The sequence below is a fragment of the Poecile atricapillus genome, chromosome 2 (assembly GCF_030490865.1).
Source record: "Poecile atricapillus isolate bPoeAtr1 chromosome 2, bPoeAtr1.hap1, whole genome shotgun sequence".
NCBI lineage: Eukaryota > Metazoa > Chordata > Aves > Passeriformes > Paridae > Poecile > Poecile atricapillus.
The window spans coordinates 111,888,908-111,904,209 of record NC_081250.1 but is presented as its reverse complement, the minus strand read 5'-3'; the positions used below and the strand labels follow the sequence as shown (position 1 = coordinate 111,904,209).

The 15,302-nt window shown below is 37.8% G+C and overlaps 1 protein-coding gene across 1 annotated transcript in view; it reads right to left on the bottom strand.

The window, feature by feature from the left end:
• The window catches only part of SPIDR (scaffold protein involved in DNA repair), a 196,463-nt gene that overhangs the window by 143,074 nt on the left and 38,087 nt on the right, over positions 1-15,302 (bottom strand). Inside the window, exon 6 of the mRNA XM_058832528.1 lies at positions 1,245-1,501. Coding sequence (XP_058688511.1) covers positions 1,245-1,501 — 257 coding nt within the window. The remainder of the gene's footprint in view (positions 1-1,244; positions 1,502-15,302) is intronic.

The window sequence follows — 15,302 nt, the reverse complement described above, 5'->3', positions numbered from 1 at the left end:
TTGCTGTAAAGTATTTTTTGCATTTAGACTGTTGATAGTAAAGGTCATCAAATGAAGCTGGAATTTAGAAAAATACAAATCCACTAATGGCAACAAACAGCTCAGAAACTGCTTTAAGCTGGAAGAGCACCTGGGCAAAATACCACCGTACACTTGTCCTGTTTTTATTACATTCACACATACTTGCTTTTGGCCATTAAAAGGCATTTTTCGGGGTTACAGCTTTGGTCTGACCTAGTACAGCTGTGTATGTGTGTTTTCTAAAGCAACAAGAAATAAAGCTTGATTGCAAAAGCAAAGCACTTTTAAATATAGAGATCCTCAGTAATAAGGACTTCCAAACCTGTTTCCTCAGACAGCATTTTGAAATAGCCAAGACTATTTTAGAGAAAAATAAGGTATACCTATTAACTAAAGATTTACTTTTTAAGTAATTGATTGATTATTGTACATAGATTCAGCTGTAAAAGTAAGAGAAGCACATTGTTAAAACAACAATAGGGATGTATAGCAGCACCATTTGTAATTGTGGTCTCCACAGCTCGAGGCATATCTTCACACATACCATTTAAGTTAACATAACTTTCTTTAATTCAATATAGGAAGTGACCATTTCTGCACTGTAATTAGCTAGAACATCAGGCTTCAACTGCTCCATCTCAGGCTACTTTCTTTCAGTAGTTACATATTTTTCTCATATATTTAAAACTTAGTCATAGACATGTAAATTTCACCTTAAGAATATGTCCTCCCACTGCCTCCCTAATGCTCTGTTACACTCTTCAGAACTATTGCTCATCCACTCCTTTCCTACAATATTTTGGATAATTTTGCCCTGACAAACCTGGAAAGGACCAAAAAAAAAAAAACCACCAAAAAATAATCCTAAAACCTGAGCATTTTTTTAGACCTTCTTGAGAATCACAAAGCAATGAAATGATTAGAAGCTAGAGCAGAAGTATGTCTACTCACACATCGGTAAGGCATTATTAGAAGTGCAAAAACCAATCAGTTTTTGAACAGGAGCTCAAGATTGAGAGCTTTCACCAGAGATTTTCAATTTAGTTCTTCCTTGCCTTTTTTGTTTGTTTACAGATAAATGACATTCTTTGAGTTTTTCATATTTGCAGCTCTAAAACGTTTACCCATGACACATGCTCCAACACTTCGGCAAGTATCGTCTTACTTATAATTTAAGAAAAAACAAACAAAAAAGAATTCCTTAAGGTGGGCAGTTCATTTACCTCAGTAGCTTCCTCTTCTTGGCAGACTCAGCGGGGGCTCTGGGGGCCTTTCCCGCCTGCTTCCTGGGGGTGCGGAGAAGGGCTTGTGCTGACCTCAGCCACTCGCTGGCCGGTCGCGCTGTGACATCCCCCGTGTCCCCTGCTGACCATGGCTGTAACACCTTGCTGGATCCTGGAGTAGTGGTCACCAGGGTCGCCTCTCCTCCTCCCACGCTGTCATTATCAGATGAGTACTCAGATATTTCTGTCGAAATTGCCTAAACAAATAAAGGTAGAAAGCCATTTGAACAGAATGCTAATGAGATAGTATAGCTTTATGTAGGCAGTTTTATGTTACCCACTAACACACAAATGGAATGCCAATTTATTAACATAACTTGGACAACTTCACAAAACTTCGTAAATGCACATTAATTTTTTGTCAGTCAACATCAACTCCTGAATATAAGGATCGTCTCCTGAGGAACAACTGAGACGAGTAACATTTAGTTTTCTTAAATAACTAGCTCTGGAGAATTAAGCTAATGCTTTTATCTAAGGGAAATTTTGAGGAAAGCAGAGAGAGGCCAATGAGTGACAGGGATCATAACTGGCAGCTGAAAGAAAGAGAGCTTTTATATTGGGATTCAAGCAAACAGGAAGGTCAGCTTCCATAGTCTGAATGGAAGGAAGAAACACATGCCTTTATTGACAGCTTGTCGCTGGCAACAAGTCTGTAACCTTTCATTAAAACATAATTTTGAACACTAAAGCAGGCCTTCATCCATGTCCAGCAGGACTACAGCTTCCCAGGAAGGTTTCAAAAGTTGAGCATAAGCTGTTGGGCTGTCTCCAGGTAGCTCCAAGGAGGATGGATCACTGGTCAGCAGTCAGGGCTGGGAGCCAGCAGGGCTGGAGTTCAGCCCCAGAGAACCTTGCTGCAGCTCTTCTCCCAGAAACTCACAGGACACACTGAACTCATCCCACTGAGGGAGGGATGGGAGTAGAGGATGAGAAAGCAGCAAAAACAGTTCTGCAGAGACACGGAAGGCTGAGAAGAGGGCTGGGAGAGAAAATTCACCTGCTTTGGCTGAGCTTATTTTACTCTTCTCTAGGGCTTCTGCAGAAGCAGGTTAACACTGCTGGGTTGGCTCCCTAAGGTGAGATCTGCACAGCTGTTACATACATTATGTTCTCTTGACCCAGTGTTTCTTAAAGTACTTAGTATTAAGCAAAAATACTTGGAAAGTAGCATTTTACCAAGTACAGAACAAAATGATCCAAACCACTGAAATAGGCAGAGGACTAAGAAACATGAGCCGGGCTCAGTCCTCAGGAGCTAGTTGGAAAAAAACCCAAACAACCAAACCAACACTGTCTGCAAGTTCTGGTGGAGTGAGCAGTGACAGTCCTGTCAGCTCAAGTAAGCTGGCATAAAACTGTAGAGGAGCCAAGTTAAGTAACAGACTGATCCTTGAAAACACCAAAACACCAAATGCAAAACATTAACTTTGCCTTATCAATTGGAGACTGGAAAACCCCAAAGGCTGATGTTGCTCCAGATCATGCTGCCTCAATCACAGAATAGGTCCTGAAAAAAATTAGCCCATTTCTCTGGTCAAATGCAGTAAGTAGTGCTCCACCCAGGTTGTTTGACAACTGGCTCAGATAGAGACTTGAAAGACAAAAGGGAAGGAAATCACAGCATTCGCTAAATTTGCTAAAGCTGTTCTATGTTACTAATTAGTGTAATCATCTGAAAACAGCGTTTCTCGACTGTACAAAAATAAGTTCAGCTCTTGCCAGTTCTCCAATACATTTTTCACGTAAATGCCGAGACACTATGCTCATGTTCCGAGAGCTTACCTAAGTATTCTGGAAATTGAAAGGACCTTTTAAAGTTATCCAGAGAAGTAGAATAGTTAAAAGAATGTAATTAATATCAGTCTGCTTTAAACACAACACAGTCAACATCTGTCTCTTGGCAACAATACTTCTCTGAAAACAAACTCCATCCATATTGGAAATGAGCCAGAAATAAAAGATTTCAAAGACTCTGAAAGCAGTAAGCAAGCACTTCATTCTTAAAACATCATTCCAGCACACTCTCTTGCTTTAGGAATGCCTTAATTTTTCTCAAATAGCTATGATATCCACTGCACCTAAAAAAAGGATGCAAACCTGAAGTTCTCTGAGCAAGTGAAATGCAAATGAGAAAGGCCCTTGTGAAGGACTTCAAATTAAGCACGTTTTAATCACACTGACTGTTTAAGAGTTAAGAAGCTTTCCTTACTAAAGATTGTCTAATAAATAATTTCTGCTAATATTTATTACTGTATACTTGTTTAGACTGAACTTCCCCAAGGAAACTGTACTTTGGGATTTTTGTTTTGTTTGCTTGTTCGTGGTTTGTTGTTGTTGATGGTTTCTTAACTGGTCAGTTGGAAATTTTTCTTAAAAGAGGAAACTCTAAAAATGGAGAAGAAAAACAGAACAAAAACTTAGCCTTCAAACCCTGTACATTTTTTAACTGTAGCCATCATCAGAATTCTAGTCAAAAGAGAAAAATATTTTCAAAATGTACAACAAACATGATTTTTCAAGTATCCAGTAAACAAGCTGCCAAGCCTACCAACAATATGGTGGGGGAAAGGTGGCAAAAAGAAATAATTTACTTAGTTCACTTTAAAACAATCATTGCTACATAGTGAAGAAATTGTTCATTTTTAATCAATATCTTTAACATCAAAAAGAACAATTTTCTAGATTTCTGTTGCTATTTTGTTGTGTTTTTTTCTAATAATATCTCCAGTAATATCATTAGAGTTTCAGAAGAGCACCACTGCTAAGCACAAAGAATTGTCAAATTAAAATATTTTTTCCACATGGGTTATTTTTTGAAATATAGTAATTTTGGTTACAGTGGCTGACAGTACAATGCTTCCCACTACATACAGACTCAGTTTCCCCACCTCAATTCCTTCATCTGACTCCTGATTCCAATGTAATCGTGATTATCTACCATATAGCCCAATCCCTCCAAATAATTTGTAGTAGACTCTTCACTAAGATATACCTATATTTCCCATGATGGCTTTTCCACAACACCCTCTTTTATATCATGCTAGCTACTTGTCCATATTTCAGTCAGGGGCTGACTGAAAAAAAATCAGGGGTCCCAATCTCTATCACTAAAACAATAAACATAGTTCATTTTGTTAGATTTTAAAATAAATCTATTTTCTCTGTGACTGGTGTCATCTGAAAAGCTCTAAATGCTCCCTTTTTATGGCTCCTTCTTTTAAGGAAAAATGACAAGTATAAATGCACAGACTACTGCCATTTTTTCCATCAAGATTTGGCTAGAGGAAAGCAAAGAAGTCATTGAGTACTGTATTGGAGCATTCAGGACCTATATTTTAAGGTTAGGCATTTCTTAATCAAAATGCATCAAAAAAGAAAGAGCTCTCAAAATTAATTAATTAATGACATATTTTTGACAGCACTCACACGTACTAGCTAGCATAGAGGATGGTACACATGTAAAACTAGAAACCAAAATGAGAAACAGCAAATACCCTCCCAACTAAGCAGCTAAGATTGCTAAAGAATGTAGGTTTACCCGTGTCAATTTGCATTCACTAAGAATGAAAAAAGACCAAAAAACCAACCAGAGAAATTATAAAATCCTAGCCCAAATTGTTTAAAGACAAAAATCTTGACGTCAATGGAATGAAGATGGCGCTTCATCAGCAGATAGATTTTTTTTTTACACAAGCAGCACAGAAAATACCATGCTGTTACTTCTGTGACTGAGTTACTTCTGTCTCCCTCCTTCATCCTCAAGAGATTTGCTTCAGCTACCTCTTGCTTCACCTTGAATACCTGAGTTTTCTGGCAGTACCTTGGCAATCTGCACAGTATTTGCTTCTAAAAGGTCTGAAAAAATTACCTTTTCACTTCAACAGTGATGGAAGCAAGCAATATCTGTATTTGATGAGTCTAATAAGCACTTGATATTTCTTATCAATAAAATAGCGGTAAGTTAACATGAGAAGTGTTACATCTCCATTTGAAGTTTCCACCTTTAGCATAGAAAGCAGAGCCTTATAAAGCTTTTTGTACAAAAAGAAAGCTAACAGATCAACCCTATTAAAATAAATAATGAATCTGTATTTTTTAAAAAAGTGATTGCTAGTCAGAGGCAAGGTGATGAGCACTTGTCTCTCCTCCCAAGATACATCACTCAGTGATTTCCACAGAAAAACATCAGTATCCCCACCTCACCTTTGTATTCACTAAACACTCGCATTTGTTCAGCTGTCATACATTCAGTTAATATTGTAAATCTTTCCCAGTAGATATGAAGATACTTTGCAGATAAGATGCTCAATAAATGTTCACAGATACTATGAACAAGTTAATCAGCTGAAACTAAGATAATTCAGCATGCTGCAGGATGTCTTAGAGACAAAAAATGGGTATCAAATACTATATAGAGTTTGATATAACTTTTTGCAGATGGAAGTCACTTAGTCTGTCATTTCCTTCCCTAAATAATGTAAATTTCTTCCCTCCTACTATCCTACCAACAGCCTAGTGCAAATGGCAGAACTAACAGGGTTTCTCAGAGCACCCTTAGGGAACCGGGCTTTCTCAGGGTCACAGAGCCAAGTTATGTCAGAAACAGAAACAGTATTTCAGAGTTTCAGACTGATCACTGTACACACAGAGTAAAATTAATCTTGTGGCATCTCCTTTCCTACTTGTTCATTCATATCTTTGCCTCCAGTTCTAGAAGCATTTTCTATTAACCCCTCCCTGTTCTTTCATGGACTGTCTTTTTCCCTTTTGATTCCTTTGTGTTTTTCAGGATTGATCTGCAATTTCCCTACTTGCTCTCTCATGACAGGATGGTGGAAGCTGAGCAGTATTAACAAACACACACAGTGAACTTGGGTGACTATCCTACTGCCTCTTATTTTATCCAGTCTTCCCTGCATTTGCACTGCAGGTACTTTGCTGTCATGTATGCAAAAGGATTCAAATGCATCCAAACTTCTACCCCAGGCAGCTGGTTATAGGTTGCAAGGAGATTTTGTATCTTGCATGGTATTCTCTAAAAACAACCGTGAGCAGAAAAGCCACTGGATTTAGCACAATGAATATTCACAAGCATAAATCAGTGCAGTGTGTCAAAGGCCCAGGCTATGCTAATGAATGCTCGAAGCTAACTCCACCAGAAGCTGGCTTGCAGGATTACAGGGAGTAGGGTAAAGGTAAAACAAAATAAGTTTTCCCTTAGTTAATCAACACAAAATTAATTCAAGCATTTTGCACACAGATAGTACAGGATATTATTCAGTTCTATAAAGATAATTTAAAACACAAAGGATTTAAAGTTTGCAGTTCTCTTCAAAGCTCTGTGTTTTCGGAAGCTTTAACTGAAGCACTGAAGCCTATGCCAAATATACTTTCCTAGTAGCCTGAGAAACAATTTGGTTCTTGGTAAACCAGCTACTTTTACTCTAGAGAGATAAAATTCAAATATTCCTTCAAACAAGAAACTTCATGTTGAAGTGCAGAGTTAGGTATGTGCCATTCTGTGCGTGACACCAAGCTCTCTTCTCATAGAATAACCACAGGAACAGCAGGCAAAAATACAAGATTAGGTAGCAGTGCGTGGGCAGAGATAATGGTATGAAAAAAAGAACAACAATGAAAGACATAAATCACTAATAAGGTATTTTTTGGACTTGCAAGCCCAAACTGACACAGCAGATTAACTGAAATTTTGTATCTGGAACAACCTCCCAGTGTTATTACAGAGACAGCACATATTTAAAATGGATCTCAGATAATGCCTGGTTGTTTAGCCAAGTACAGCATTCCTCCCCAGCACACGCACTCAGACCATCTGATCTGTCCTAAATATTTATCAGTGGTGCTGGTTCAGAGCGCTAGGAAATGACATGTCCTGCTCCACACACATGAGCACTTTGTGGCTGCCGTTACAGGAAACAGAGCCGTGTGCTCCTCAAGCACGGGGACGGCCACCTCCAGCACTGCTCTGGGATTCTCCAAGAGCAAGCACCAGTGAGCTTCTTTCTCCCTGCTTAGCCACCACTAAACTTCCTTCATCTCCCTTCACACAGACATGGGAATGAATTTTTGCTGTCTCCCAGCTGCCACCACCCCAGGGCTGGAATGCAGTAGTTATTAGCACACAAAATCATTTATGCCAAGTAGCAAAGAAGAATGTGGTATCTACTTGAATATGGAGGAGAAGTGTAGGCAGCAACACTGTAATTATTCAAAGCAGAATTTGGTCACAGACTGCACCCTCATCTCCTCTTTAATGGTGTTTTGAGACATTTAAACAAGTGGTTAGGACTTCTCTTCCATGACTAATCAAAAAGGATTCATTGCATCCAGCAGCCCAGAGCTTCCTATCGTAAAGGAAATTGATTCATGATTATCTCTGGAGGAAGCAGGCCAGCTACTAAACCTTACACACCACTGCTTACATTGGGCTTCCCTTTGAAGAGCTCCTGGGTAAGTCTTACACCCATGTCTAACACCATTTATTCTTGAAGCCCTGTCAAGCCTGCATTAGCTACTGTCTTAAAAAGTAACCCCAAAAGTAGGATTCAATGCAAAGGAAAAACACCAGTAGCAGTTATCAAAAGAAAAGCAAATAGGACAGTTTCAGAGATACTTTCACGCAATGAAGGAGTTGAAAGGGCTTGCATGGAACTCTGCAGAAATAAATAGAATGGTATAGCTGCTGTCAGATCCAAGAGCCAGTTATCTGATGCTGGGCTTCCTGCACCATTTCTGAAACCAAGAAAAGTTGTGGAGGGACAGGAAAACTCCCTCTTCCACTTCACAGAGTGAGGAAGTTGAAGTACAGTACACAAGACCACAAAATGGTGGTTTATATCACACATGAAATAATAATTAACAAAATAAATAACTTGAATCATCATTTATCAGTTCCCATATCGTGTTTAGATCATACTGCCTTGAAGTGGAAAATGAGGTGACGATTATGATTGCATGCAGTATGTTTGGCTGTGCATTCTTTTCTGTCAGGGGAGAGGTGTGTGTTTTTGTTTGGTTTGAGCTCTCTCACACACAATCCTGTACACATACACCACTGGCAGGCAGTGTCCTGCATGCGGCACTCATCACTGTAGAAAACAAGAACTGAAAATAATAACATTAAAATAAGATTTTGCACAGACAAAAATCAATAGAAAAATCTGATTCTCAAAAGAAGAACTTTGGGAGAATAATTAAAATTACAACAAACTAGCTTTTCTATAGACCTAATGCAAAGATGGTATTAACTGATTTTTTTTTAAGCCAGATAAAGAATGCACAAGTGGTAAGGAAGATGAAATCGAAGCCGTAATTTCTAATCCTGAGCAGAAACCTCAGCTTTCACAAGGCAAACAGGTTAAGCAGGCTATACTTCTGGAGATACATCCACAAGCTGTTCCAGCCTGCCTCTCCCAGAACAGGTTGTTCTGAGGCATGGATCAGCCAACCGAAACAGGTGAGGCTCTTGTCTCAGCCCAAGTGCCTTTTTACACAAAATCACTGAAGCACTGTTTATTTCTGAGGGTACTCTGTAGATGTAGAATTAAACAGTGACCCCAAAGGTAAGACTGAACCAAAATTGCTGTCTGCTGTGCACGAGGACAGGAAAGAATAGTAGAGGACAGTAAGCTGCTGAAGTGCAAAATGAGCACAAAACAAGATTACTCAGCATCAGTTAAGGGACACTGATTTGTACTCTATGGAGTATAGATCCTGCTGCAGTCTTGGCATCTGTAGCATTTGAACTGTAACTGCATCTCTTAAAAGCATCGTTTTAGTAGTTTTGGTGACTTCTTAGCATTAAGAATTCAATCTATCACTCCTAATATCATCTCATTACCACTGATCTCACTATCAGTCTGTAATCAGAGTAATAGCCAACTTCTAACAGACCAAATAATGCTGAAAAATATTAACATGGACAACCTAAAAGTGCTTTTCGTGCTTTGCCTAATTTTTTTTTCCCATCATACAAGGACATCTTCATTTTGTCTCAGGGAAAATGACTGGCTGTTAAAGACAATTTGGACAATTTACGCTTACTGTTAGCCAACATTACATTCAAGTGAATTACCATAACCCTTGCTCTCCATTCCCTTAAAAAAAAAAAAAGAGGGGAAGGGGGAGACGCCACTTCACGTGTTACATCTTGCAAACTATTCAGGGACAGAACCAGGTCTCCTCTCATGCAACTGCATATTATCCCACGCAGTTGAGCTCTCATCTTGATAAGGATCCTCCAGATGACAGAGACCCAGGCTTTTAAATATAAATACCTGACTCTGATAGGGCATGCAGATAATTACATCATTTTGCACAGAAGCCTCAACATTATGCACTGAAGTTTGGGCACACAGGAAAATTGCAGTCAGCTTATAATACCACTTAAACAGGGTTTAGTTCTTGACACAGAAATAGTTACTTTCATGTTTCCAAGGAACAGATGTTATCACATTTTTTGATAACCTACTTTCACATTCTTTGTTTATAGTTATCCGCTCAGTTTCATTTATTAAAGTTAATGGATCCATGCCATGAAACCTCAGTTTTATTGTCTCTGGTTTAGGTGATGCTATGGTAATCACCCCGGTTAAAGCCTGGATGTAACAAGAGGACTCCATTGAAAGGCATGATTAAAAGCCAAATTATTATTTATGAACTAAATCCTAAAGCACCTAGACTAAACACCTGCAGGATTCAGTAGGTACTGTTAAAGGGGGAAATATATTTCATCTTCAAGCAACTGTTTTGCTTTAGTCCAAGCCTTCAGAGAGAACAAATACTTGCAATGGAAGGTAATATCTTTTACTAGACAAACAGATACAACTGTGGGAAAGTAGACAAGCATTTAACACTAAGCCCTTCTACAGGTCTCAAAAGTTTGGTGTTTTTTTCTCCAAACAGATCATTTGGTCTAAGCAAATTCAATCTTTCCTTATAAAATTGATTCTCTCTTATCTTCAGCCAATACAGTGTACTGTATAACCATCTTGAAAGCTTTTTAAAGAGTTGTTTCTAAAAAAGAAAATGCATCTCAGAGGAATGTCACTGTATAGACAGATCAGGGAACAGTCAAAGACTTTCATATCTTTCATATTATGTACTCTCTTTCTTAAAGTAGATGATAACTGCAAGCATGTTATTTTTGAGATAACATTTTGAGAAAGGAAGCAATTGCAGAATAATCAACTAAATGAGGGATTGCACACAGATATTCAGTAAAGTACAAATTATTCACACCGATTTCACCTCTTTAGCTGATCTGCAGTTTCCTGTTAAAACTCTTAGAAAAGCACTTTCATAAAAGGAAAGAAAAAAAAAATGAGAGAAAATGGAAAGACAAGTGGCACATTGCTGTCTAACACAAATGCAATACAGGCATAATTTCTGCAATAATGCTCAGCACTTAGTGGAAAAATTTTTGTTAACAATATCCACAGGGACACACAAACATCTTGAAACTGAGATTCTGTACTTCCAGCTGCAGCAGTGCCAGCATTCATGGCTACAGCACTGGCAGCTTAAGGAGACACCAGGCTGCTGGGCAGTGCAGCACATTACATTCATTTTCTTCTACTCCCACTCACTCCACATTCTTCTCACTTGACTGTGCTTCCCTTTGCCCCATTTATTGCTTCATCACTCCTGCGGAACTGCCCCCAAAGCCTAAAATAGTCCCTTTATTTCTTCCCTTCTCTTCATTTCCAGCTTCTTCCAACCCTTTCCCTCCTCTCCAGAAGTCCTGCCACAGCCTACCTTTTCTAGATCATTTTGCGGTTTTGCACTGTTAAAACTATTTTAAACAGCAAACATTTCAGGGCAGGAAATGTCTTACCACGTCTGAAATACTGTGTCAATGATGACTGCATGTGCATGCACACAAAAGCACCACCTTCATCTAAACTGATTTCTAACATTGATGAGAGCACCTATACGCAGGCTAAAGAAAAGAAGACTCATTTAAATTGCTTTTCCAAGTAAGCCAAAGAACACTGAACAATGAAACTACTTTGAAAAATACATTAAATGTACTCAGCTAAAGTTAGTTCTGTTTGGATAAAGAACAAAGAAAACGAATCCCAACACAAAGTTTACAGATTTTCTTTCAGATCATGTGCCTAAACTTTGGAGGAACCAAAGGAAAATAAAGTAACCATCAATTGGGTAAGGCATTGTAATTGAAAATTGTAATGTTGCTGCAAATACACACTTATATAGAGAATCAAAAGTGCTAACTGCCACAACACTGTCTTAAGTTTGACACATTTAGCTGCGCTGATTGTTCACAGTGCATAAAAAGATTTCAAAGCACAGATTTAAAAACTTCTTTGAGATCTAGATTAGAATAAAAATGTGTGTGCTGTAATATAGTGTGTAATATAGTATGTTACATTACATTCAGGGACATAATATGGATATAACATATATTGCAGGACCCATGGAGACAATCACAGATATTTAAAACTTTTGTAGAAGATAAGCACACACATAAACTTATCAGGAACATACACTTGAAATGTCCCAGTAATCAAATACAATCCTTATACAACTAAACTCAATGGGTAATTCTCTAAGAATGGGCTAAGCAGCTGACATGGAGAACTTGTAAAGAAAGGAGCCCTGAAATACAAACAGCCATAATTTGTATTAAGCATTTCCTTATAAGGATTATAAAGCTTGCATAAAGTAGTATTATTAAGAAGAATTACGGTAATTCTTCTCAATTATAGGCAAAGAGAAAAAGAGAGCCTCAGTGCATGTCTGCATACTTCAACATACTTGAAAAAGCAATAGTTGACTGGTTTCCACAGCAGTCACCAATAGCTTTTGGCTTCATGCCTCCACTATCACAAACCAGATTGAGAAATTACGATGGTTCAATTTCACTTCCATTCTTAAAGCAATGCTTCAGAAGGGGAGGGGGAAAAATAATGGAAAACTGTAGTTTTATTTTCTATTCTGTTAGCACCTATCAATGTGTATTTACACGTGGAAAACACAAAATTTGCATGTGGGATGTGTGGGTCCTCTTTTCTTCTAATATAAGTAATCTCAAAGCTAACAAGGTAATGCTAAAGTTAATTCAACATCTCAGAAGAGCATTTAGAAATTTTTCCTTCAAGATATTATTGAACATATTCTCATTTTACTCTTCCCAAAGTAAAAATGCTTATGTGATATTTGTCCTTCAGACTGAACTCTGGAGCTAGCAGGATTTTTAAAGTGTTAAAAATCTTGAACTTGGAAGTGATCTATTAGCATTCTGATCAAAAACTTGCAATGCTTGAAGCATGAAGCAACTAAAAATACCATGCAAGCTGCAATTTCATTAAATATTTGGGGCCACAAACCCGAGCCCAAAGTTTGTACTAAAAGTAAAAAAAAAAGAATACTTTTCATTAAACAGCAGTTAACTCTCAAACACCAGCAAGCTCTGGCAGCTGTGCTCAGCCTTGAAAATTTGGGATGGGGGAAGCAAGAAAAGCCAAATTGAGAAAGGAAAGGGACAGTGACAGCAGCGTTGAAGTATTCAGGCAGTTCTGGGCATCTAGCTGCACCATTTTTAGGAATTGTGTGACAGGCAGCTTTACTGCCTAAATGCAGAAGTGCAAATTTTGGCACCCACTGTATCAATTTTGTGCTTGCCTTACTGGCAACTATTTTAATCGGAAGTTCTTAGTCCAGAGAAGAATGCAGCATGCACTCATATTACTTCAGTAGCAACAAGTGGTCATCAGGGTCTATGGTAACTAAAACACTGCATCATTTTGTATCTCCAACTCCCAATCACCAAAGAGGTACCGTGCACAGAGTAAACTAAATTGCTGCCTGGATGATCTCTATTCCCCAGCTCACAACAACCATAATCTCATTTTGGTAAGAAAAATGGGCAAGACATTGCAGCAGACGTGGCTGGAATAAAAACAATAATAATAATGACAATGATAATAATAATAATAAAAGAATCTGTCTTTTGAAATCTCAATCTCACATGTGTCTAAGGTCTTTCTTCAGGGTACAAAATACAGCAGAACTGCAGTGGAGCAAGACCTTGCTTTCTATTTGCCAAAAGTCTGATCAGTGTATCTATATTGATGCTTTAATGATTTAGACTACAACTCACACAGTATTTTCCTTTCAGTGCTAGGACAGTAACTGCACAAATCTATCAATATATTATAACTCTTCTCAAATATGGAGAGCCAAAGTTATAGCAAGTGTTTAGATATCAGAGCAAAGGTAGGTATCACATTGTGTTCTATAGTTATCAATTCCTTAAAAGCAAGCTACACACTAATTATATTACTAGAATAAAGTAAAAAAATTAGTCAAAAAAAATCAGAATAAGAACAAACACAGCTGTGTCATATATATGGTGCAAGATTATTTAGTCTAGGCATAAAGGAGAATATATTTTCAGGATTCAGACAAGCATTTGCATATTCTTGGAGAAAAGATTCCTTCCCAGTTTTACACTCATTTCAAAATAATGTGAAAATGCAATCACAAGTGCATCACTTAAACCCTTGATATTGAAAATGCTGACTTAGAGTTTTCCACAGCTACTACAATTCAGACCCTTAATGTAACTTTAGCATATACCAAGACTTCAGGATAAAAATCCTTTTGACATGTTTATTGACACCTGCAACAGCAAAATTTACACTTGGAAACCTAAGACATGTTAAATGCATTTTCCCTCCAAACTGCCAAAAACCAGCTGATTCTGTTATGGACCAATCACTCAGAAAGGAGGAAGAACTGAGTTTCCAGATCAACAGTTGACCATTTGTGTAAATTTTCAAGAGTAGCATCAAATAAGAAATTTTATTTTTTTCATTTTACTATTAATAAAAGTCCTTCAAAATTGCATCACTACAGCCAAGTAGAAGTAGTATTGTTCCTGGAATGCACTTATTGAAGGAACAGAAAGCCTACTTTATGTTAAATAGCAAAACTGTACAATTACATTTAAACTACCTAACGAGACAACCACTTCTTAAGGAGAAAGCACTTAAGGAATTGAAAATTGAATTTAACAAGTCACCCACACTCTCCAAAACCACAGTGAAAAAAAAACACGTATATGCACGCACCTCACTACATCCTACACAAAAGCATTTACATTTGTTTGTTTATATTTAAATAAGCCTGCCATTTACCATTTAGGAAATGTCATATACCTTTCTCCTCAGTTTTAGGATTCTCTTTGTGTACTTCTATGCACCTAATGTTAATTTGTTAGCTTATTCTGCCTAATAAGTTGTCTGGCTATAAACAGGTTCCTTAATTCACTATTTGCAGAATAGAAACTTCAGTTATCTTCACTAACTTCTTCTATGTAAGGCTGTAATAATAGAAGATAAATTTACTAAACAGGAAAGGAAACATGAGCATATGTCGAAAGCAGATGCATGCACCTACATACCCACTCCTCCTTGCCCTAGAACTGAACTCTACATCACTTCACAGCCCACTCCACACAGATACATCCTCTAGAAATTTATTCCAAATATATAAAAAAATATCTGCAGGACTTTCATGACAGCTATCTTTACATCTGAAGGATTACAGAAACATATTGCACAAAAGTAGGGAGCAAAAGTAGCAATGCTTTCATACTCAAAATCTCAAAACTTAAGGTCAGTATCACAATTGGTTCTGTGGTTTCAAGTAATATATACTAATAAACTAGAATTTGGACAACATTAAAGCTGTAAGTTATTCATATTCTGAACAGCAAGTATAGTAGTCCAGGAAAAATAGGCAGAGATCAGAAAAGCTTCTCTATTTCATTTGACAACCATTTAAAAAGCACAGTGTAGGAAGAGGATCCAGAAAGCATATAAATCAGGTTTGCTCTGATAGCAACGCCACTGGATTTACGCTCATGGGTTTTCTAGCTCTTATACTACTGCCACATATCATGGCCAAGACTCTGAAGACCGTGTGCACAAATGTGGCCTGTGGACA